This window comes from Schistocerca americana, chromosome X (assembly GCF_021461395.2).
Source record: "Schistocerca americana isolate TAMUIC-IGC-003095 chromosome X, iqSchAmer2.1, whole genome shotgun sequence".
Classification (NCBI taxonomy): domain Eukaryota; kingdom Metazoa; phylum Arthropoda; class Insecta; order Orthoptera; family Acrididae; genus Schistocerca; species Schistocerca americana.
In genome coordinates this window covers 941,597,635-941,623,610 of record NC_060130.1, presented here as the reverse complement: position 1 = coordinate 941,623,610, position 25,976 = coordinate 941,597,635, and the positions used below count along the sequence as shown (strand labels likewise).

Sequence of the window (25,976 nt, the reverse complement as noted above, 5' to 3'; positions counted from 1 at the left end):
CATAGGCCTAAATACAAGACAGCACGAAGCACAGAACTGTAATTAGCCAGAGAGGGGACATTGCTGAGAGTAATGTTCAATGGGTCGACAAAGGACAATCACCCTCTTAACAAAGTGTAAGGTAATTGAAAGGCAGAATTTCAAAAGAGCTTTTGAGATCTGCTCCAAATGAGGAAAATCAAGACTCAGGCATAGAGTTAAGCAGAGTACAGTAAAAAATTATGGCTTCTTGTACCATGCCAAACTGAAACAGTAGTTTTTGGACAGATATGTCCTTTTGAAGGAGGAAGTTGTGGTGGAGTTGGGTTCGAATGTGTAGAGGTACTGGGAAACTGTTTTTAGGATTCCTCTTACAGGAGGCTAATGTAGAAAGGGTTATTTGAGGCAATGTTTTTAATAGAACAAAAAGTCAGTCCAAGTTGCAAATATTTTATTTTTCATTAGATGACTAGTTTCAGGCCAAGATCCATTTCCAAATCAACATAACAAAGTTTTAATGGCATTTCCAAAGTTGTCAACAAAATGTGTAATGTACATTCACAGTTATCTGTATGCATGGTTTCAGCCCAAAACTAGTCATCAAATGAAAAATAGAATACTTGCAACTTGGACTGGTTTTTTGTTATACTGATTAACAGAAGTTGCTGACCCAAGTTACTCCAGAATGCTGGAAGTTCATAAACAAAGATTTTAGTCTATATATGTGTGTGTAGCACTGCATTAGGGTTTAGAGCTAATAGATAGAATAAAGCTCTGGTTGAAGTAATGGATTCAGCTGCATTTGATTAAAGTGAAAAAACCATATCATTTACTGGAAACTGATATGTTTAGATTTGTGCAACTGTGGGCTCTCACCTTTATAATTATTATCATGAGAGTTTATTCTCCAGAGAAGTGACAATGTCAATCTTAAATAGGAACAGTTTAAGTGGAGGTGCCAAATTGTGTATAATTTACAACTCAGTGCTCAGTGGTGTGTGTGTGTGTGTGTGTGTGTGTGTGTGTGTGTGTGTGTGTGCGCAGGCATTCAACGTCAAGATTATCAGCACCCTTACACATATTAAATGAAATGAATGTGGATAAAATGCCTAAAATGGTTGTCACACAGTGAGGAGAAAACCTATAAAATGACACTCATTCACTCACTCCCATATCTCACAGGCCTTAATACAACAGACAAGGGTGAAAGGCGTTATACCACAAACAGAGAAGGGTGAAAGGTGCTATACATGAGGTTAAAAGACAAGGAAAACCACAGAAGAGCTAAAAGAAAAGCATAGTGAAACCTAACCGACAGCTCACTTACAAAAAACATGGGTGAGCCAGTCACCATGTTAACATGTTACAAACATCTCCTTAAAATTTTTGGAAACAAGTTGGACACGCAAAATCTTAAAACTCTAACCACATTCATTTCAATGTCACTCAAAATAAAGGGTATATCTGCCGGTAAATCTGCTGCTGCCCACTGGTTTGAAAATAAAACACAGGCTAGTAAAATGCACACAGTAATCTGCATGCCACAAGCACACCACCTTGGAGGATACTCAACCTAAAGGAAGAAGCCATGTGTCAGAGGACTGTGGCCTATGCGAAGATGAGTAAGTAGGACCTCATCCCATCTTTGTGGTGAAAGGTGGTACGCCATGGCCGTGTAGTGGTTTTTTCCAATCCACGCATGACTCTATACCTCAACAGTGAGGTGACAGAATACAATGAAATAACTAAGGATTGTTAAACTCCTCCTTCGCTGCTACATCTGCCATTTCATGCCCGCAATACCCATGTGTCCAGGTACCCGGCAGAAAGACTCCACCTCCCCCAGCTGTTGTAGTTGAAGGAGGGATTCCTTGATATTCTAGACTACCTACTCTGCTGGGTATAAGCATTGCAGAGAGTGAAGGGCACTCAGAGAATGAGAACAAACAAGGAATTTAGCACTTGAGGCTCACCCCACCTGCTACAATACATTCGAGATTGCATAAGGTTCTGTGTCGAAGACAGTGAAGCCTCAAGGCAGTTGTACCTTGAGGACATGACCCCGGAAAGCAACGGAGCAACCCACACAGTACCCCTGTTTCGATCCATCTGTAAAGACAGCTGTAGAGTTGTGACGCTCAGTGAAAATGACAGAAAATGAAATACTAAAACTGTATGCAGGAATGTAATCTCACCTGCACAGCACTAAATCTAAAATTACTCTGGGAGGGTGGCAGATGGTAAAAACCCTAGATTTGAGGTTGTGTTTGCACCACACCAAATGACTCCAGCACATGCCGCATGCGGATCCCTAATGGCCTTGTTGCTTGTGGACGACTGGAGAAACGGTGAGGTGTGCTGTTTAAGACTTTCCCAATGCAGTAACTGCTTCAATGGTTCATGAGCATCATGTTGGATAATGTTGTGAAAGCTGCACAATATTTCGACAAGACAGCTGCTCATCATCTTCAGGTGCTTACTGACATGTTGTTGTAATGGCTCACCAATACCCTGTACGCTGACTTGCTAGAAGAGCCCAGACACCAAGGGTTAAGGCTACAACAGCATCATAGATGAATCATAGAGCAGAGCAACATCCAATGCCCATGCCGTACAAATGGGCCACGGGCCATGGGCTTCTCATTTGCGACACAGAAAAGAGCAGCTGCAAACAGTGGCCCAGCGCGTGTGCGGTCAGAGTGTTGGCGCCTAGTTTAAATGTGTGGATTTTGATTCTCCATCCCAAATGACTCGCATTTGTTCGACTGCGGCAGACATTGCCTTAGTACCACCAGTGCTGGTTCCCATGCCTTGCTGAGTTGGAAATCCCGTGATCCATTGATCAGGTCATTACTTATACGAATTTTGACTGCTTCTTTAATGATGGAGTCCTAGTACATGGAAGCAGACGAAAGAATCTTCGTCTCTCTGCAGTTCATGTTGTATCCTGGGTAGTTTTGACAGTAGTTTTTGCAAAATGCTCTGCTGGTATCTGTGCGACATCTGTGGGCATTGTTTGGAGACACCCTTGTCACACACTGCTGCTATTGACAAATGACTGTGCTTACCAGAAACCCTCTTGATGGCTTCCCATACTTTTGTAGAACAAGTGGAATGTTTGATGAAGTCCAGGAATGCTTACCATGACCTTTTCTTGCTCTCCTTAATTACGCATTGAGCCATGGCCCTCGTCACCTAAGATGCTGTGAAGTTCTCTGCTGTAGGGTGGTGCTTAAACTGTTGAAGTGCCACACACCTGATCCAGATTTCTGAGTGGCACTCACTGGTCTACCAATACAGGTTGCCTCCCAAGATGACCTGAGAACTTTCGTACAGATAAGTCAGCGGTATGATGGATCACTCACGTAATGTGGTCCACCCATTCCTGGGCACTTTTGCTGTGTTCAAAAACAGCCAGCTGGCTCAGCAGCATCCAGTTATGTAATGGAAGGTGGAGGGATCAGAAAGGGAAGGAACAACTGCACCACCCAGACATAGTGTTTATCACAACTGCGCAGACTATCTCAATACACCTCTTGGCCAACCCACATTCCCACCCAGTGACAACTATTCGCAGTCCCCATCCATGTCCTCCACGTTCACTACATTCAGATTCCTGCAGGAGGTCGGATGTAATTGTCCATTCACACTGAGGGTGGTAGATTCATTGCCCATTGAGATGAATCAATTATAAATGTGTGGTGTCTGCTCTTTCAGACGTGTGATAAACACTGTGTCCGGATGGTGCAGTGTTTAACGCAACTGCCTAGTAAGCAGGAGATCCTGGGTTCAAATCATGGTCCAGCACACATTTTTGCTTGTCAACACTGATTCCACATAAAAGTCCCAATGCAGCTGACATCAACAGCCCCTTCTTTTTCCTTTCCATTCTCCCCCTTCCATCTTCTCCACACATTCATATAACTGACTGGCCTTGATGAGCAATGAATCTACCACCCTCAGTGGGACGCACAATTACATCTGACCTTCTGCAGGAATCTGAAAGTAGCGAGCATGGAGGATATGGTCAGGGACTGCGGACAGGTGGTGCTGGGTGGGAATATGAGTTAGCCGAGAGGCGTACCGAGATATTCCGTGCAATTGCGATAAACACTGTGTCCAGGTGGTGCAGTGGTTAATGCAACTGCCTAGTAAGCAGGAGATCCTGGGTTCAAACCCCAACCCGGCACACATTTTTGGTCATCACTGCTGATTCTGCATAAAATCCTGATGTAGCTGACATAAACAGCCTCTTCCTTTTCCTTTCCTTTTGTGGTATCGATAGTAATGATGCCACATAGTTTCAAAGGTTGGCACTACCACAAGACACCGATGGCAGCGCCCTCTAGATGGTGCTGTGAAGCTCTACGAGCTCTGCTACAGATTCTGCCCATTTCATCAGGTGCAGCCAGCCAGGACACTTCAGATTTCGCATCTCATTCCAAGTTATGTATTTTTATTGCTTGAGTAAAGGGGATTTAAATTCATACAGCAGTACCGACATGTTTTACCTTTTCTTGATACAACCCACGTGCCGCCTTCCAGACGGGATACAAAAAATTGGCGACGAGGACTCAGCTGTCTCTTCCTATCATTTCCTTTTTTGCTTGGTACTGATTTAGCTTTTTTGTGATTTCCCAGTTGCTATAAAACTTTCATTTGTGTACACCATGGCTTCGCCACAGGAACAGGCTTCGCTGTCCGATCTTGTCCATTTTCAGGCTCAGCAAACGCCGCAGCTGCTTGCTGCCATAAATGGACTAGTCACACTACAAACTGCAGCTACTTCGGCACCTCCGACGCCACTGCCTGTACCAACGCCGTCGCTGACGGCGCCGCCATTTTGTGCATTCAATCATGACGATGAACGCTGGCCAGAATACATCGCCCAGCTCGAGGCACACTTCACAGCTTACAACATACCAGGTACAGAGCGGCTTGCCTTTTTCATTTCCAACACGAGTGTTGTGTTGTACCGTGTGCTTGTGAAATTGTTTCCCACCACCCGCCCAGAAACTAAAACTTACGACAAAGTGATTGAAACTTTGAACTCCCACTTCCGTGATAGTGTATATGTGGTAGCTGCACGTTACAAATTCTTTCGCCTCTGGCATGGCCCTACTCACTCGAATAAATCTTGGTTAGTGGACCTTCAGGGACTAACTTCTGATTGTGACTTTAATTGTTCGTGTGGATGCTCATATGCTTAGAGACGCTATTATGCAGAATGTGGTGGATCACCGCATCCGCGAGCAAATCCTCAGATTTAAAAACCCATCTTTGCAGGAAGTAGTGGACTTGCTAGACAGACAAGATACATTAGACATGGCTACTTCTACATTCGACGTGACTCCGGGTGTGTGTACTGTTAGTGCGGCACAACACGTGCCCTCCCAGCCAGCCACGCCGCTCGTGCGCACGTAAACATGGTTCAAATCAGGCGTCTACTAAGAAACTGAAATCATGTCCAAACTGCTTTCGTGTCCATCCACGGGACAGTTGCCGATCCCATCAAGCACAGTGTTATTTTTGTAGTAAGAAAGGACATGTGCAAGCTGTGTGTAGTAAGAGAAACTCTGATTCACAACATGTCTCCTGTTCGCGTGACTCACATTGGCGTCACTGCAACGGCAACTGCCATAATTAGGATTCACATCAGCCTATGGATGTTAATGCCATTTATTCAAAGCCTTCTGCTTCACGTGCTTCGACAGCTCGTTGTGTGAATCAAGTTTTGCCAGACACTTCCTCTCGCATTCAGCGCAATGCGAGGAACCTTTTTGTTACTTTGCATATTTGTGGACATTCTGTTCGCTTGCAGCTGGACACTGGTGCATCAGTTTCTTTACTGAACAAATCTACATATGACTTGCTTGGCTCGCCCCCACTTCGTCATTCGCATTCCACGCTGACTGCATTTACTGGACAGGAAATCTCAGTGCTCGGAGTGTGTAGTTTGCAAGCCACGTATGGTGCAACGACCCGTACAGTGTCTTTCCATGTGTTCCGCTCTAGTGATGCTACGAAAATTTTTGGCATGGACGCATTTGAACTCTTTGGCCTCACAATTCAGGACAATGTACTTTGCATCAACGCTAGTGACCATGTAGACAGTGTGGCCACACTATGCGATGATTTAGCTGAACTCTTTTCTGATGGCCTTGGTTGTGCTACAGACTTTGCAGCACATGTTGTAGTTAAAGACAATGCCATGCTTGTTTTCCGGCGCGCATGCCCGGTACCGCACGCACTGCACGACACTGTAGCTGCTGAACTTATGCATTTGCAAGATAGTGGTGCCATTGAACCTGTTTCTGCTTCGCAATGGGCTTCCCCTATCATGTGTGTGAAGAAACTAAACGGTTGCCTCCATATTTGTGCTGACTTTAAGTCTACAGTAAATCCCCAGACAGTGGTAGCTACATTTCCCTTACCACATCCTGAAGACATTTTTGATAAGCTTGGTGCGGGAAAATTCATTTCCACGATTGACTTGTGGGAACGCATACTTTCAGCTTCTGCTCGATGAACAGTCGCAGCGCTATTTTGTGATCAACACACACATTGGATTGTTCAAGTTTTGCCACCTTCCGTTCAGTTGTGCTTCGGCTCCTGCTATTTTTCAGTCTTATTTGCTGCAGTTGTGTGCCACTGTCCCTGGTTGTGCCAATTATCTGGACGGTATAGCTGTATCACGTCGCACCCTTGACGAACATTTGCAGAATTTGTATGCCTTATTTACTGTACTTTTGCAGGCAGGATTAAAGTGTAACAGAGACAAGTGTAAATTTTTTCAAACTGAGATTCAGTATTTAGGACATATGATTAACGGACAGGGTATCCACCCCACACCCTCACATCTCAGTGCGATTAGAGACTTGCCAGTGCCCAGGAACTTGAAAGAACTTCAGTCGGTGTTGGGCAAAATCACTTATTATATTCGGTTTATACTAAATGCAGCGCAGATTGCATCGCCTTCGGCGTAAGAACGTTCCTTTTGTTTGGTCTTCAGAATGTGACGCTGCTTTCCACAAGCTCCAATCTGCTTTGTTGAGTGATCACTGTTTGATTCCTTTTGATCCCTCCAAACCAGTGGTCTTGGCTGTCGATGCATCTTTGCACGGCATCAGTGCAGTTCTCTCACACCACATTAATTCTGTCGATCGCCCGATCACTTTTGCGTCTAAGTTGCTCAATTCTGCACAGCAAAACTATTCTCAAATCGAGAAAGAAGCTTTAGCTATTGTATATGGAGTACCTAAGTTTCATGATTTTTTGTATGGTCAAAAGTTCTATTTGGTCACCGACCATAAGCCTTTGACATTGTTGTTCCACCCGTCCAAGCCAGTTCCGGCCTGTACCGCACAAAAGTTTCAATATTGGTCTTTGTTTTTGTCCAACTACAATTACGAAATTTTGTTTCGGCCTATGGCCCAGCATGGCAATGCTGATGCTCTGTCTTGTCTGCCTATCGGTCCTGATGAAGTGTTTGATTCTTCCGAACTGTCATGCATGTTTATTGATTCGCAAGATAAGGATTTAGGTACTGGTTTTCCAGTGGATTTTCGTCGCATTGCTGCCACGACTGCCGCCGATGCTTCTTTGCAGATTCTTTTGCAGTATATTCGTACTCAATGGCCTCCATCTGCTACGCAGATTCGAGATCCACTCATTCGACGTTACGTTGCGTAACATCACAACTTGTCTGTACACCAAAGTGTTTTATCTTGTTACAAACTGACAATGATCAGTCTCGTGTGGTTGTACCTCATTTGTTGCAGCCGGAAATCCTCCGATTGCTGCACGCTTAGGGTATAGTGGGGACGAAGAAATCCGCGCGTCGTCACTGGACTTGGGTCGGCATTGATAGACAAATTGAGAATTTGCTTGCTAACTGTCGCTCTTGCGCAGAGCATCAATCTGCTCCCCGTCAGTGCTTCTTTGCATGGCCAACTCCTACTGTGCCTTGGCAGCACATTCATATTGATTTTGCAGGTCCTTTCTGGGACACCCGCTGGTTGATAGTTATTGATGCGTACAGTAACTTTCCTTTTGTTGTACCTATGTCCTCTACTACCTCTGCCAGAACTATTCGGGCTTTGATACCTATTTTTCGCATTGAGGGCCTTCCTGAAGTTATTGTCTCCAACAATGGCCCCCAATTCGTGTCCTCAGAGTTTGAAGCGTTCTGTGCTGCTAATGGAAACCGTCATCTGACCTCAGCCCCATTCCACCTCCAGTCGAACGGCAAGGCTGAACGCTTTGTGTGTACGTTTAAGTTGAGCAAGTTGCGTGCCGCGCACTCTTGCGAGCACACGCTCTGAACTTTTCTTGCTTCCTGTTGCTCTCAGCCGGGCAGCACCCATTCCCCTGTGGATTTGCCACGTGGCCGCGCCCATCAGTCGCTCCTGCAGCTATTGCACCCGCCGCTGCACGATCCCACTGCTTCGTATCGTTCTGTCTTGGCGCCGCATGATTTGGTGCTCTATCGCATTTTCTCTGGCAGGCAGCGCAGGGAGTAGGGGCGCATTCTTCACCAGCTTGGCCATGCCTTATTTGTCATTTCTGGTCCCTCCAGCACTGTCAAGCGACACCGGACAGGTTGTTGCTCCACGTCCTCATCTGAGCATACCCAGTAGCAGTGCGCGGCCTGGGCAGGTTTTCCACGGGGCGTTTGCCTCACCCCCTCGCGAGCAATTTGGGGTCATGGGTGGACGGCACGCCCCAGCAGTTCCGCTGACCGCTCCCTCGGCTGCACTGCCCCTGGGTCCCTTCACCTGCCGTCGGAAGCCATACTCATCGACGGTGCATTGTTTCAGGGGGGAGGGATGTGGTATTGATAGTAACTATGCCACATAGTTTCAAAGGTTGGCACTACCACAAGACACCGTTGGCAGCGCCCTCTAGCTGGCGCTGTGCAGCTCTACGAGCTCTGCTACAGATTCCGCCCATTTCATCAGGTGCAGCCAGCCAGGACATTTCACTTCAGCATTCGCACCTCATTCCAAGTTATGTATTCTTACTGCTTGAGTAAAGGGGATTTAAATTCATACAGTAGTACCGACGTGTTTTACCTTTTCCTGAGCCAACACATGCGCCGCCTTCTAAGTGGGATACAAAACCTTTCTCCCCCCTCCACCTTCTATTTACATAATAAATATCACAGCTACAGACTCCACGTGATGTCTGTTCTTTTGGATATGTCTGAAAGAACAGACATCATGAATTAATGTAAGTCTCCAGTTAGCCCCACTGACCATCCAAACTGATGCCTTCTCTTCAGGTAATCCATCCAGTAGATGAATGCGGAGTGGGTAGTAACCACTGGATTGAAGGTTGTCAATGACTTCCTACTGAACAGTGTCTACAAGGGCTGGAGAGCAGAAAGAAAGTTCAGTGGCAGAGAATGACCCAGAAGCAGCACATAAATGAATGGGGGTATCTGTGTAGAGGATGAACAGCTCATGATACTTCATCAGGTGCTCCGAAACCCGACCCCGAGGGCAAGCAGATGTCAAGCCCCATGAAACATTATGTGCATTGAAGTCTCCCAGTAGCAGAAAAGATCAGGGGAGTTATTCCATAAGATCTATGAGAGTCTCAGAGTCTGTTGCATCTTGCGGAGGTAGATACAGTGAACAAACAGTGATCCTCCAACTCACGTGAATTTCAATGGCGGCTGTTTGCAGGTCAGTAGCCAAGGATAGAGCAGAGGAGTGGTGTGAATTATTGACCAACACAGTGACCCCTCCCTTGTCCCTTTCCCCAGTCACATCATTTCTGCCATAGACGGTACAGCCCTGTAGTACAGGGGCATAAGATGTTTTAAAATGCATCTCCTGCAAACACAAGCATAGGGGGCATTCCTGTGCTAGGAGTTTCAGTTCCTCTACATGTGTTCTGAACCCATTAATATTCCATTGTAGGATGGAAGCCACCTATCATAGGGGTAGTACTTTCTGCCGGGGATAGGAGCCCACAATGGATAGAAGCTCGTCTTGAGGCAAGATGATTGGCCCAGCCTGATATCGAGGTCCATCACCTCTGAACAAGATTCAAGAGAGACCTCACACAGGATGACATCGACATCACTGGACTATGTAGTTCCCATCTCCGTCCGTGGGTGATTCTTCACCTTCAATTTCAGTTTTGATTTTTTTGTCTGAGGCAGTTACAGAGCCACAATCACAGAAGTGGTAGCAGCAGCGCTAGATGGTGGACAAGAGCTGATCTCTGAAGGGGCAGGAAGTTCCACAATGTCAGCAACCACAGCCTTTTCTGAAGTTCTGGGTGAGGGGCAGGCTTCCAGGTTACTGCAGCAGCACAAGTGCATTGACAAACACAGGTACCAGTGTTAACACTAGCAACCTCCGTTGGTGTAGCAGAGTCAGTTTTCTGGACTGACTGTTTAAGAACAGAAGCAGATGAGGCAGAACAAGTGGGCGGCTGCATGGCATTGTATATCTTTTTGGAACTGTCACTTTTATCTCTGGATCTTACATTCTTTAAGGAAGACACTGCAGGCCCTACTCCAAACAGGGTGAGTCCCACAGTAGTTGAAACACACTGGATGAGAGGAACAACCAACTCCGTCGTGGGTGGCTTTACCACATTTGCTACAAGTGGCTTCTCCCTTACAACCAAGAGTACTGTGCCCAAAGTACTGACATTTAAAACAGGGCATTACGTTCGGGAAATAACGCAGCATGCTTAGGCGTAGGAAACGTGCCTTGACGTGCTCTGGAAGTTTGGTGCTGTTAAATGGAAGGATAAAAAAAAAAGTCTGATCTGACAAGATCACCATCCACCCTTTCCATAATGTTCTGCACATCGACAATGCCTTCCTGGGACCACTCAGCTATCAGTTCTTCTTGGGGAATGTCAACTAGAACCCTGCAAGTCATAACACCTTTACTGTAGTTCCAGGTGTTTTACAGTTCAGTCTCAGTTGCATCCTCCCTGAGGCATTGAGCTTTCTAAAGGTTCTTCACTTGTTGAGAACTAGATGTTTCAATCAACAGGGTTCCACTGCAGAAGGACTTATCAGATTTTAAGATTCCAGTAATGCCCTTTAAACCTTTCTATATGTAAAATTGTGAAACTTTATTGAAGCTCCACTCTTTTCTTTAACTATTATAAAAACATTCTGACAAATAGCATGTGTTCTGGTACCACTGACTGAGTCAGGACTGGTTACCCAGGCTCTCTTGTTGAACTAGGTGTTGGTACCTTCCAGCGGTCCACCCTTTCCGCTGGAAGGAGGTGGGGAAAATTTCATAGGACCCATCCTGGTCCCATCAGTAGCTAGAGAAATAAAAGTCCAACTAGACAGTGTGCCATGCACCTAGGTAAGGCTTATACAACTGAGATGTGACTGTATTCAGTATGCAGCACACCTTGAGATTGAAGGTTTTTTATAGAGGTTTTTACCATCCTCGTGATATGGATGGTAAAGTCAACATACCTGTTCCCAGTGCCACACAACGTTCCACCGCCATGCCACACAGTGGTCGCTGAAGCATGCCCAGAGCTTACAGTGCCAGAGTACCACTTATCAGTCCCCAGTTGAGGAATTCTGGGGTCACCACATCCTTATCCAGCAAATGAATGCTGAGCCCCTGAGAGCACATCTCAGTGGTTATGGCGGAAGATTCCTGACAAAAATCAAGTTGTGATATGGGACAAAGTGGTAATATAGGTAGTTGATGCAACAAATAAAAGGAAGAAAGACTATTTGATGGAGGCCAGAAGAGAAAAACACAAGGGTAGCACGGAAAAATGTAAGCAGATGACTCAGACTCAGGGAATGTTATGAAACTACAATCAGACCAACCAAACAAGGAGGTTCTTCTGAGCAATCAAAACCTACAGAAAATACACATGGATGAGAACCAATTATACTCTAAATAGGAAAGGATGCATAAAGGTCATTAAAGAGAAAATGTTAAAAATACGAAGAAATCACATATTCAGACTCTTACATAACGAATTTCAATTAGAAGCCGGAGAAAATATCAAGATGTTGGAAGGAGAGTAGGAAGAAGAGCTCTGTTTCAGATTGAAGTACAAAGAATAGAGAAGAGACGGATTTGGGATGGAACTGCTCCATGAGGGAATGATGTGCTGCATCTTGAGATACTGTATTCAATAGATAGGACCTGGAACACGGACGAGAATCAGAAAGTACAGTCCACAAAAAGGGTCAAAAGATGGACTGAAATAACTATTACCATGCTTAAAACATCCTCAATGTTTTCAGTGAAAAGAAACGGGAAAACAACCAGATCCACCTCAGAAGACTATCATAAAGGCTTCAGGACATAGTGGTCAACAGGAAAAACATATTTTCTCTGAGAAAGCTGTAGTTAAAATATTATGAATATTTACATCCCATTCAGTGGTTTTATCACTTGGGAGACCAAGCCCAAGTATAGCTCTGGCCACAACTCTGTGTTAAAAAGACCACATCCGAGTACTGCTCAGGCCACGATTTTCTTGACACAGGAGCCACTTATCATTCAAAAACTGGAGTCCTTTCCAATGAGAACAATGTACAGATGTCTTACGAGTTGCTCCTCAAGTGGTGCTGCCTTCTATTATGAACTTCTAAAATCATTTTGAAAGAAACGTTAATGAACGTAACAGGTGCTGTCATGAATGGCTGAGCCTATATGATTGCATTGACGTTATTTCATGTGCATAATCATTAGGTTTTGCAGTTTCTTGTAATTCTGTGACAAACACATCACATTTGTTGAGTGAGCAAGAAATTTTGGAAGCTCAAGAGGAAGAAATTACTCAATTGCTCACCTCACACTTTCTTCCTTAAAGAAATATTTATACCTGCTGTCATCACTATTTTAATATTTGTAATCTATCAAAGAAATAAATATGAAAAATAAATCTTGAAGCTTGGTCCTTTTTCAGCAAGTATAAACTTTGAAGATACATGAATTAAATATGTGCCAGTAATGCTTTAAAAAACGACGTAAATGGCTCGTTTCCTAGGCCCAATATTGTTCTAAGTGGTCGGTCTCGACAGTGTTAAAAAGGCATACAACAGACTTTATATTAACGGCCCATCATGAGCAAGTTAAATCTATCTAAAATCAGTTTAAAATGTATGCAGGTGCTCATAATAATGTTTCTCACTGAGGTTTGGTATGCGTATTCCTGCTGCACTTCATCTGGTTGTGCTACTTTTCCTGTTTCTTGCAGTCATATTCAAAAACCCTTGGCAACTTCTTAATACATTGACCTTTTATTTTGAAAGTAGCGTCAGTCCATTACAACAAATTTTAAAAACATGATATCACATAAAATAAAAATTTTATGCTAAATTAATCACAAATTATGTGATACCTCCTTTGTTGAAAAAAGTATTAACACAACATAAAAAAAAAAGTCCAGGATAAGATCTGTACTTGATTGCGTAAGTGTAATGTTGTTCAATACCATCAGTGTAAAGTGTTACCAGAGATACAGTTTGTGAATCGACATTTTGACAGAATGTCAAAACCAAGTGTATTTAGTGTGTTTGCAGTTACTTGTTAAATTATATTCATACGATCAAGGGATTTTCTTCGACCTCCATCAGCTCCTTTTAAATAAGCTATTTGTTGTTATAACTTCGTGTTGGAACCTATACAAAGCTCATCCCATTTGTTCATCCTGACCAAATACTTTTAGAGCATGAGTAACTGGAAAGGTGGTGGGCATTTGTCTTTTTTTTTAATTTTTGCTTACATAAATAACAGATAACATGGATATGGAAACAAGTGATTCATCTGATGAATCTGTAATTAGATGCAGAAAAAATAAAAGATGAAAAACACTCACAACCTCTTCAGATGAGGATCTTGTTCATGCATGGAATGAAGGTGAGTCATTAGTTAACAAACATAATGACTCTACCAAACAGGAAGATGATTCCAAGTCTGAGTCACCATCAGAGGAAAATGACAACAATAAGGAATGTTAGCAAATAAGAAAAAGAAGTCCAATAGTAACTGAGTATTCGACAGGAAAGGAGGTGTTACTTCAAAATGTTGATTGCATTGTCGCTGCTTTTTATACAAACTATTCTTGACTGATTATAGATTACGAATGATAGTTGAAGAAACAAACAAATATGTTATACAATGGATTAATTCTTTACCTACAAGCAGAAGACACCAACTGGCCAGCAGTCTGTTACGAGTGGCGAAATTAATACTTCTATAGGAATGCTGCTTATCATGGGTGTAATGCAACTACCAGAAATTACACTATATTGGTCTAAAAAGAACATGTATATGAACACACACATAAAAATGCCATGAAACATGATATTTTTATCTATATTGAATTTTTACATTTTTTGACAATATATTAGCTAAAACTGAAGAATGATTGAACAAAATTTGAAATACTGTAGAAGCAATTGTTGATACTTTCAAAAATGCTGTTAAACCTGGCAAAAATGTTGTCATCAATGACAGCATTGTTCCAAGGAGAGGACATCTTGGTTTTCACCAATACATTCCAGACAAGGGCCATAAGTATAGTGTAAAAGTGCATAAACTGTGTCTTCCTAAAGGCTACATTTATAATATTGACATTTATTCTGGAAAAGATGCAACGATTATTGAGGAAACATATTCACATGATATTTTAATGAGATTCAAAGTGGATCATTATTTGAGGACCATCTATTGTTTATCGGTAGATATTACGCAGGTGTCTCTTTGGCTGAAGGTCTTTTGGAGGGAGAAGAACCTTTATTTGTGGTATTGTTAAAATAAGCAAAAAGAATTCTACCATCATAGGCAAAACAAAAACAAAGACTGGGTGATTTTATTTCATCTGGAAATCATAGCAGCAAGTACGTGCCAGAATCACACATGTACATCTGTTCGAGGAAAAAAGGATAAACTAAAGCCTGATGCTGTCTTTTTTATACAATAATGCAAAAAGGGTGTTGATTTATCTGATCAATTGTCATGAGAAAACAGTTAAATGGTATAGAAAAATTATCATACAATTAATATGCAGGACTTGCCTAATAAATGTGTGGTATATACACAGGGTGTTTGCTTTAACAGGAGACAACAAAAATATCTCGGAAGCGACTCATAATATGAAAAAAAAATTTCAAGGTGAAAAGTTCATATCAGTAAAGAAGACATCTGTTTTTGCTACAAGTGGCCATCTCCTAATCAGCCCATCAGTGTGGTCAGGGTCAACTTTGTATTTTCAAATGGGAACTCCTCATTTTTATTGCATATTCGGATTGTACACCAAAACATAAGTACTGTTTCCATTCATAGTAGATGACACTGTAATCAACAAATATCAAGTGTGCCTGTTTTTGGAATTAAGAAGCAATACATTTGTTTCAACACTCATTTATGATGTAAATGTAAAGCTTTGTGTTCTAACAGATGATGTTTACGTTCAAAATTTATTTTAGTGTTGAAAATTTGACTGTTAGTAAAATATGGTTAGCTGTTTCAATATCTGGTTATAAACTATGTTTAGCATGACCCAGGAACAATAATGTGGATGTAATAGTCTTAGGTTCCCAGAGGGATGCTTGATATCGGTGAGTTCCCTCACCAATTGGCGCATGATTTCAGTGAGTCTCCTTGCCTGTCACCATAACTGTAATTCACTACAAATGCTCAAACTGACGACCTCAATTTCAATACATTTATTACTTCATATGCATGGAACGCATATACACAATTTAAAAGCATGTCTAGTGAAATGTTTGCACAAGTATTTCTGATATGTTCTATCATGTTCTGTAGAGTAGTTGGTACTTCAACACAAGCTTTGTCCTTCAGATAGCCCCACAAGGAAAAATCCGGCGACGTAAGGTCAGGTGATATGACTGCCTTTACCGATCCAGCGGCCATTGAAATCACGATTCAATGCTTCTTTGGCTCTTGTGGAGTGATGTGCTGGCAACCATCACGTTGCAATGACATGTTCTGTTTCACACAAGGAGTGCACTTCCAACACAATGGGTAGCTCCTCTTGGATATTAAAAGCCAAATACCTTCAAAAAGGATTTCACATTGTCTTGAATCATACAAAGAGACTGCAAAAGGTAGAGGTTATGCAATAATGAAAGTTAAGAAGGTAACAACTTATTGCAATTGTTTGAGGGCCTGCCAGCACACTGTTTGAAATGCTTTCAAAAATTACATATAAAACATAAACACCAAGTGAAGTTTATAATACTGAAGTACGTTTTTACATTGGAATTTTTGTTATTTGTGTTTATAGTGTTATGTTTAGTGAAGTCTATAACACTGAAATGTATTGTTTTTACTATTGAAATTTTGTAATTTGTGTTTATAATATTCAGATGAAATAAAATAATTCCTACAGTTCATCAATTAATATATGTTAAATTTCCATTATTTAATTTTGATTATATGACATTTTTTTAATATTTGGTTTTCTCATTGTCTGATGGGACATTCAAGTGTGAATCACTAGTGGTACACGCTGCCTGATGGGAAACTCCAGCATGATACACTGGTAGTACATGCTGCCTGATGGAAGACTCCAGCATGAGCCACCAATGGTACACACTGCCTGATAGGAGACTCTAGCATGAGCCACTGGTGGTACATGCCGCATGATAGGCGACTCCAGCATGTGCCATCAGTTGTAAGTGCTGCTCAATGGGAGAGTCAAGCATAAGCCATCACTGGTACATGCTGTCTTGAAGGTATTAACATAAATTTGCATACAAGGATCATAAGTGGCTGTAATGTGTTATATAATGTTGTCTGAGAAGTTTAAAGTGAATTACTGTCTGAGGTAGGGAGATGCAGTATCCCCAGTTTTATTTGAACTAGCAATGGAATGGGTAATTAGACATGCAGCTAAGGGACAGTAGTCAGTGTAGAACTGAAAGAAAATTGTAAGTGGCAAATCTACACCAATATTGTGCGGGTGACGAGACAGAGACAAAAGGAAAAGTATGGTAGAAGGAACTCTGTGGCAAGCTTCAGAGTGACCTTAAGTGAAATGACCACATAAAACAAATAGTGGGAAAAGCAGATGCCAGACTCAAAAAAATGTTTCAAATGGCTCTGAGCACTATGGGACTCAACATCTTAGATCATAAGTCCCCTAGAACTTAGAACTACTTAAACCTAACTAACCTAAGGACATCACACACACCCATGCCCGAGGCAGGATTCGAACCTGTGACCGTAGCAGTCCCGCGGTTCCGGACTGCAGCGCCAGAACCACACGGCCACCACGGCCGGCTGCCAGACTCAGATTCATGGGAAGAATCTTAAGGAAATGTAACTCATCCATGAAGGAAGTGGCTAACAAGGCACATGTTCAACCGATTATTGAATACTGTTCATCTATCTGGCATCCCTACCAGATAGTACTTGTAGAAGAGATAGAGAAGTTCCAACGACGAGCAGCACACTTCATCACATGATCATTTAGTCGGTACGAGAGTGTTACAAAGATGCTCAACAATCTCCATTTGGCAGACATTACAAGAGAGGCATTGTGCATCATGGAGAGATTTACTATTGAAACTTCAAGAGAGCACTTTCCGGGAAGAGTCAGACAACATATTACTTCCACCCACACACATCTCACGTTATGACCATGAGGAGAAAATTAGAGCCAATACAGAGGCTTACGGACAATCATTCTTCCCACACACTATTTGCGAGTGGAACATGGTTGGAGGGCTCAGTTAGTAGAACATAAAGTACCCTCTGCCACACACCATTAGGTGGCTTGAGGAGTACGCTGTAGATGTAGATGTGGATGAAACAGATACACATATTAATGACAATAAGACACGATATGTGCTAATGTCAAGGTAGTTGGAGCAAGACCTGACCCTGCAGTTGGATTAATTTTCAACTAAGCGAAGGAACTCTCGTACCAGGAGAGCACAGTTCACAACACACATAAAAGAGATCTCATCTTACAAGTAAGGTACAAGTGGGAAACTGGTGTTCATTTGTCTGTGAATTACAATTCTAAGCTCTAAAAGCCTTATCATGCAGAAAACAAAGATTGTGATATGAGACACTGCAAAGTAAGATGAAGTGATGGAATTCCATAACTTTGAAGCAAAATAATAAGACACACAAAGCAAGGAAGACGTAAAAAGCAGACTAGCATGGGAAAAGAGGGCATTCCTGGCAAAAAGAAGTATACTAGTGTTGAACATCGGCATCAATTTGAGGAAGAGATTTCTGAGAATGTATGTTTGGAGCACAGCATTTTATGGAAGTAAATCACAGACTGTGGTAAAACTGGAAAAGAAGAGAATCAAAATGTTTGGGATGTGATGCTATAGAAGGGTGTTGCGAATTAGGTGGACTGATAAGAAATGAGGAGATTCTCTGCAGAACTGGCAAGGAGAGGAACATGTGGAAAACATTGACAAATAGAAGGGACAGAATGATAGATCATTTTCCTAGGACATCAACAAATAACTTCAATGGTGCTTGAGGGAGCTGTAGAGGGTAAAAACTGTAGAGGAAGACAGGGACTGGAGTATATCCAATAAACAATTGAGGATGATGGGTGCAAGTGCTGCTCTGAGATGAAGAGGTCAGCACAGGAGAGGAATTCATGCTGGACTTCATCAAACCCGTTAGAAGAATTATGACCCACCAAAAAAAGTGCCATTAGTATCAACTGTGACATAAGGCTACAATCACTGCATTTTTGATGAATTCTTTTCAGATACCAGTGCTGCAAGGTGAACACAAAACATATTCAGCAATTCATAATAATAGGTCTCATATTATGACTGTGAAACCTCTGTGCTCCATCCCAGAGGTGAACTTGTGTAACTTACCTATTGCTGATTACATTAGTATTCTCTCTGATTAACAAACAAAAGAACCTGAACTGCTTCTCATCATGTATCTGTACCAGAATAAAGAGAATATTACTTTGCAAGTAGTTGATTAGACAGTTATGTTGCTCTTACTGTGAGAATGACAAAAAAAGAGTTCTGCAGAATTATACTAATGAAATTGTGTGATACAACATGTTAAATAATAAAACTGTAGTACAGAGTCTTCACGGTAAAGTATGTCAGTCTCTTTGACACTGTCAAATGATCAAAGGGATTCAGTTACTTTACTATGAAGATGCAAAGTACAATTGGCTTGTCTAACAAGATACTATCAAACAATGCTTTATGCATAGTTCTACAAAAATCATTATTTGTCTCCCATACAGCATGAGCAGCACATCCTTCTAATCAATTACTATTAAAATGAAATTCTTTTATGTTAGCACAGAATGACTTGGGAAACACAACATGACTGTCTTGGTATTTTCCTCAATGTTCTCTGAAATTTGACTGGATGATTGACATGATTGTTAAAATGAGCAATTCCAACTAGTATACACTACATACCAAAAGAAGTGTCTTCAAATATTTCAACCATCAGCTACTGTCCGAAAAACAAACAAACACATTAATTATCATCATCAGTGAATTTATAGTCATACATTTTTCAGATATGAGTCATCCAGAAAGAAGGTTTGATAAAATAAAAAAATCAATTAAATTTTTAAAAAAATTAAAAATTACAACAAAAATAAATAAACAACTAACAATGCAAATATAAATACCAGTGGTACTAATAATTCATACAACAACATAGCTTCTATTAATATAACTGCCTCAATTTTTTGAAACACATATACAGCATAGCATATGTTTTTGGACGTGTTCATCTTAGAAAATTGCCACTGTTTACAGCAAGCTAGAGATATTTTATTCCACTTCATCTTATAGTGGGAGATCAAGTGTGCTCATTGTGAATGTCTGTTCTCACTAATCCTTTCCACCAATTACTCAGTTAAATTTCACTACCACTTACTCTGCTACTAACTGTGAACATTCTAACAGTCTGTATTGAATGTTCCCTCTCATCTATGAACCACTTAATCACTCAAAATCTTTTCCTACTAAATTTTATAGATTTAATACCTAATGTCTGTTACTGTTATGAAATTTTGTGTAGTTAATGTACAAATAACTTCCTTAATCTTAACTGAGGTAGCTGTTTCATTTCAAATAATTTTTACAAACACCTTTTACTAACCTGGTGTGACTTGGCAGCTGAGCAGGTTGAGACTACAAATACAAATGTGTTATCCCTGGATGGTCACATGATATTTTTCTGGCTGATAATATGACTATCTGCATCATTTTTGATTGCATGTTAAACTACAAGTCTTTCTAAAAATGGGTGAGGAGACCAGTTCTCAAATTAAGGACAGTGGGGAGGCATAGAGACTGTGTAGTAGAACACTGTGGTTTTCAAATAAAGCTTTGAATTAAGGAGACATTCACTCTCTATACCACTCTGAGGCAGATCACAATTACAGGCAAATGTTATACCTTACTAATCGGAATGAGATTCTTTGTATGTTGTGTGCGAAATTGGCAGACACAGGAAGCTGAGCGTGGTGGTGCATTGTTTAAGACTCTTGATTCACATTTTGAAGGAGTGTAGGTTCAAACACCATCCAGGCAGCAAGATTTAGGTTTCCCATCACATCCCAAGGTCATTTGAGGCAAATGTTAGGATAGTTCCTTTGTAAACTTATTTTCCAGGACACTTACCATCCTCTGTCATACCAGGACCTGTCATAGCAGCTCTGGCACCTGTCAACACACTGATATTAGCCAGAGTGACTGCAAAGATGCCTTAATCTCTGCCATCCCCAACACCACCCACTGCCGACTCTTTTGTGGCCTCCCCTGTCACTGCACTGGTGTCAGCCCAGGGGCCTGACGAGATGCTTTCACCTCCACTGCCCCCAACACTAGCCGTGCCATCATTGCGGGCCCTCTTGTCGCTGACCCAGTCAATGCTGGCCCGGTTCTGGCCAGCCCTGTCACCACTGACACTGGCACTTCCACTACTGGCCTTGTCGCCGTCAGCCCTCTTGCCACTGGCCTCGACACTACTGCTAGCAGTTTTGGCACCACTGTCCCCACCACCACTGCAGCCTGACACTGCAGCCAACCCCACCATCACAGCTGCCCCTGCATCTGGTCCCACTGCTGATCCCACTGCAGCTGACCCAGCAGCCAGTCTCATCATCCCTGTCAAATTACCCATTCTCTGGGCCTCCTCAGCTTCATCCTGTGCCTTTGTTTCCTGTGCCGTTTGGCCCTGCTCTGCATGCATGATCCGAGGACTTCCCCCTTCCATTCTGTGCTGCTCCATCCTTTGTCTGTACTGGTTGCAGGTTCTTCCTCTGTCACTGCACTTGGAGTTTAGCTTTCATGAAAATTTTGTCACAAATGTTGGGCAATACTAGGCACTACACTGTTGGACCCATGGTGACCGGGTAATTTTTCATTATGTTGATCTTGTCTGTCTATTGCTTTTTCAGGCCTGCCAGCAGCAGCTGCTTAACCTTCAAAGTGGCTGTGCAACCTCTTCTCAGCTGGGTGGATAGTATCCGCCTGGGACTACACAGCTCCACATAACAGGCCTCTAATGGAAGATGCACTTAAAAAGTTAATGTCAATATAATCCACAGAGCTGTTTACAAGTCTAGCCTCGCACGGCTTGGGCTGTTTGTGTCACAACTTCACACAGTCTCCACGGTATCTTGTGGCACCAACTTCACCAATAGGCAGCGTGCCTATCATGGTAGAGAGTGCTGTAGTCTGAGTACCATTTTCTTACGTCGCATGATGTGCCCACTTAGAGCCACACAGGTATTCCTCTGATGGAGGTTATTTAGGCTGTTGCCAGACCATGCTGCAGCCAGTACACGGACAGGGCTTGACACCAGCTACACTAGCACCCCACCAACCAGAATCACTGTGCCCTGGCCATGAGCACCTGTCACCAATGCTCTGCAGGATTGTTGTCCACCGCTCCCAGGTGCCAAGCCCGTCACACATTATCCCACCCCCAGGTGCCAAGCCCATCGCACATCATCCCACCGCCAACCATCTTCGTTGAGCCATCACCTCTGACATCCACTGCCACCTGACGTCCCACAAGTATTGTGTCCTGCTGGCAGCTGCTGTCATTGAGCTATCGCCTCTGTCATCTGCCGACCCCTGACATGCCAGAAATGCCGTTGTCCTCAAGGACACACTCTGCATGCCTGGTTGGATCCTACCATCAATCATCCTCAACACCCTTCCACTCAGTCACCTACTATGACTCATTGACTTCATTATATAGGCACATCCCAGGCAACGTCTACGAGTAACATTTCTCTTTGTACTTCAGTGGTGTGGATGTTTGTCTATAGACTCTGTATTTAAATTCTTTTCATAAGTCGATAACAAACAGTTGTTGTGGCACTTACATATTTCATTGGTAGTCGACAGCACCTCCTCAGCGATTAGGGGAGGGGGGGAGGGCAGAAAACACCTATTCCCTGACATTTCAGCTCTGCCTGTGGGATACATCTTTCGAGGTAAACAGCACCTTTGAAGGTGTCTCCTGCAGTTGGAGACTGAGACTAAACATTTGGGAATAATTTTGTATTTTGACAATAGTCTGTCAGCCTGTAAGTTTCAACTGAACAATATATTAATTCAAATTCCAAAGGAAGCAGATGGTGACAGGTGTCAATATTACCAACTATCAGTTTAATAAGTCACAGTTGCAAAATACTGACATAAATTACTTACAGACGAATGGAAAAACTGGTAGAATCCGACCTTGGGTTAGGTCAGTTAGGGTTGCAAAGAAATATTGGACCACATGGGGCAATATTGGCCCTACAACTTATGTTAGAAGATAAATTAAAGAAAGACAAACTTACATCTATAGTTTTTGCAGACTTAGAGAAAGCTTTTGGAAATGTAAACTGGAATAAACTTTTTTAAAATTATGAAGGTAGCACGAAAAGGACAACTGATTGCTGTGCTCTATAACTTGAAAGCAATTATAAGAGTTGAATGGCGTGAAAGGGAAGCAGTGATAGAGAAGAGAGTGAAACAGGACTGTAGCCTACCCCCACATTGCACAAGGAAGCAGTAAAGGAAGTCAAAGAAAAATTTAGAGAAGAAATTACAGTTCAGGGAGAAGGGAAAAAAAATGAGGTTTCCCAATTCCGTTAGATAGCAAAGAACTTGGAAATGCAGTTGAATGGAATAGACAATGTCTTGAGAGGCTGGCGTAAGATTAACACTAAACAAAATCAAAACAAGGGTAATGGAATTTAGTCGAATTAAATCAGGTGACAATGATGGAATTAGATCAGGAAATGAGACACTAAAAGTAGTAGACGAGTTTTGCTATTTGAGCAGTAAAATTAGTGATGATGGCCAAAGTAGGGAGGAGATAAAATTTACACTGTCAATGGCAAGGAAAGTGTTCATGAAGAAGAAAAATTTGTTAACATCAAGTATAAATCTAAGTACTCAGAAGTCGTAGATGATAAGCAGCTCACACAAGAAGAGAAAAGAAGTTTTTGAAATTTGGTACTACAGAAAAATGCCAAATAATAGATGGTAGATCACATAACTAATAAGGAGGTACTAAAAATAATTGGGAGAAAAGCAATTTGTGGCCTAACTTGAGACATTTTAAATCAAGAAATTGTCAATTTAGTACGAAAGAAGGTGTGGAGGGTAAAAACTATAGAGAGATACCAACAGACAAGTATAGTAAGCAGGTGCAAATGTATGTAGGTTGCAGTAGTTATTCGGAGACGAAGAGGCTTACCGAGGATAGAGTAGCAAGGAGAGCTGCATTACACCAGTCTTTGGACTGAAGACCACCGCCACCCCCACCAATGCCACCACTGCCGCTGCCACCACTGCCACCACCACCACCATCACCATCACCACCACGTCCAAATAGGCCGAAATGAAATCATCAGCTCCAAAATGCATAACCGATCTAAGCTACAATTTGAAACAGGTAATATTCTGTGCTGTCCCTGTCCATTTAATGAAATTGATCTACTGTAGTGTTTTTAGTGGTAGTTTAAAGGGAAGGATTTGAACAGAACAGACGAAGCTACCATGAACTGTTTTAAGATTCATGCCTTTTTCCAAAAGGATTCTCTAGAGCCCACATGCGGATTTTAACAATTAGCTTTCTCACAGAGGATGAATGTTGCTAAAAAAAAAAAAAAAAAAAAAAGTTTTTTCTTCCTCATCATCCCCCGTTCAGTGACCAAAGGAATATCAACTTTTACAGTTTCACTTTCAAATGTTTCCACAGCATACTGTGAATTATGGGACTTTTAGCTGTGAGGCAGCCAGATCAAATGGCCATCGTATCCTGTTTACACATACAACAGTTTTACATACCTATCTGTGTGGCTACACTGATTCCAGAGCTGATGCCACATTTTAACTGCAACAACACTAAAGCCAAGGACAGATGCACACTTGTGTTATCCTGCATGCTTTCCAGTATTACGTTATCACCCAGGGAATGCTATAAAAACATTCACCAAACCATAATGGTCACATGTGGTATTGGCATGAAAATTCCAGCCTTTGTTGCCAATGAACTGCAATCAGCATGGGTACATGAACCAGATGCCTGCTGTGCAGCAATGTTCGCTGAGTACCCATTGGGAGACACTGTTGGTAGCCCCTCAGTTCATATGGGTAGTCAAGTCTATTCAACTGTACACATTTCCACAGTTGTCATTCACCCATGTTGGCACCAGTTATGGATAGTGCTATTTTGTCATGCACAGTATGCTTCAATCACAGCAGCATACAAACACTTTACAAACTTAGTCGTTTGGGAAATGTTTTCATCCTTGGCCTCAAAGCCAATTATCACATCCTTTTCAACATCAGCTAAATTGCTCTGTTTCCACATTACGATGACCACTGTTTTCCTCATTCATCATGACATGTGTTATATACCCTTCACTGCTAGTGCTGCTACCTGCTGTCTGTGAGTGGTTAATGTACACTGACGTCAAACATCAGCGGTAGCCACATTATGTGACTGGACCGTGTACTTCCTAATAAGAAGGCTGTGTTACAGACGCTACTGTTCTGCAAATAATTGGTGAATTCCCAAGTACTGGAGCAGCAGATTAATGTTGAAATGTTAACTTGTTCAATAATAATGTCATGTGGCTCAAGAGCCTCCAAAATTATAGTTGATATAAGTTGACATTTTAAAAGTAATCTGCTGCTCCAACACTGGAATTCACTAAATGCAAAATACTTCTTATACTTATTAATACAGTTACACAGATTTTCCATTCAATCTACAGCGAGAGAAAGTATAATTTCTGGAAAATTACTGTCCTGGAAAACAGTAATAAAAATTTACAACTTTTTTCATATTCCGTGAAAAATTATAGCGCTAGAGATTGTTAGGGAAGTTTATCAAATCAGAATTAAAATGGTTTTGTACAACCTCCATAAAATCTCCGGCAGCCATAGACATGAGGTCGGAAGAGCTCAAGATTTCGCTGGCAACAGCATCAGGAAATGTGACACCTCGAGTTTGGGACTCACAGGTCAGGTTGTTTGCAAAATTATGTACCCATGGGTAAATTGTAAACATATGTGCTGTATGACACCTGATAATATCAGAAAAAACAACTAAATCAGTATACTAGTCCAAATAGAAACCTAATAATAAATGTATAATGTAATTCTGTAAGTCATTTAGAATCTCTGAAGTACACACCTGTTTAATAGAAAATATGATGATAACAACATGAAATATGAGACTTCATTACCCTGGCAGCTGTAGCCTCGGCACGCTACTTCAAACATCAGACGACCCAACCCAGCACCTGGGACTAATATTTTAATCTCCTGACGAAGTCTACAACATAAACAAATTCATTGAGAATTGACGGCAGCTCAACTGCACCTGCACTGTAACAACAGTATAGCTATATTACTTAATATTATCATGCAAATACTTTTTGTCACGCTGATGTCAAATCGAATTTACACAATTATTACATACATCTACCGGTGTAAGGTATTCTTCAAATAACGAGGAGATATAAACATA

At 41.9% G+C, this 25,976-nt stretch overlaps 1 protein-coding gene across 2 annotated transcripts in view; it reads right to left on the bottom strand.

The window, feature by feature from the left end:
* LOC124556655 (carnosine N-methyltransferase) overlaps positions 1-25,976 on the bottom strand; it is a 191,714-nt gene that overhangs the window by 71,889 nt on the left and 93,849 nt on the right. For both annotated transcript variants that reach the window (XM_047130624.1, XM_047130623.1), the window contains exons 5-6: positions 25,641-25,781; positions 25,365-25,530 (exon numbers count right to left, since the gene is read on the bottom strand). In XM_047130624.1, the coding sequence (XP_046986580.1) occupies positions 25,365-25,530; positions 25,641-25,781 (307 nt within the window). The remainder of the gene's footprint in view (positions 1-25,364; positions 25,531-25,640; positions 25,782-25,976) is intronic.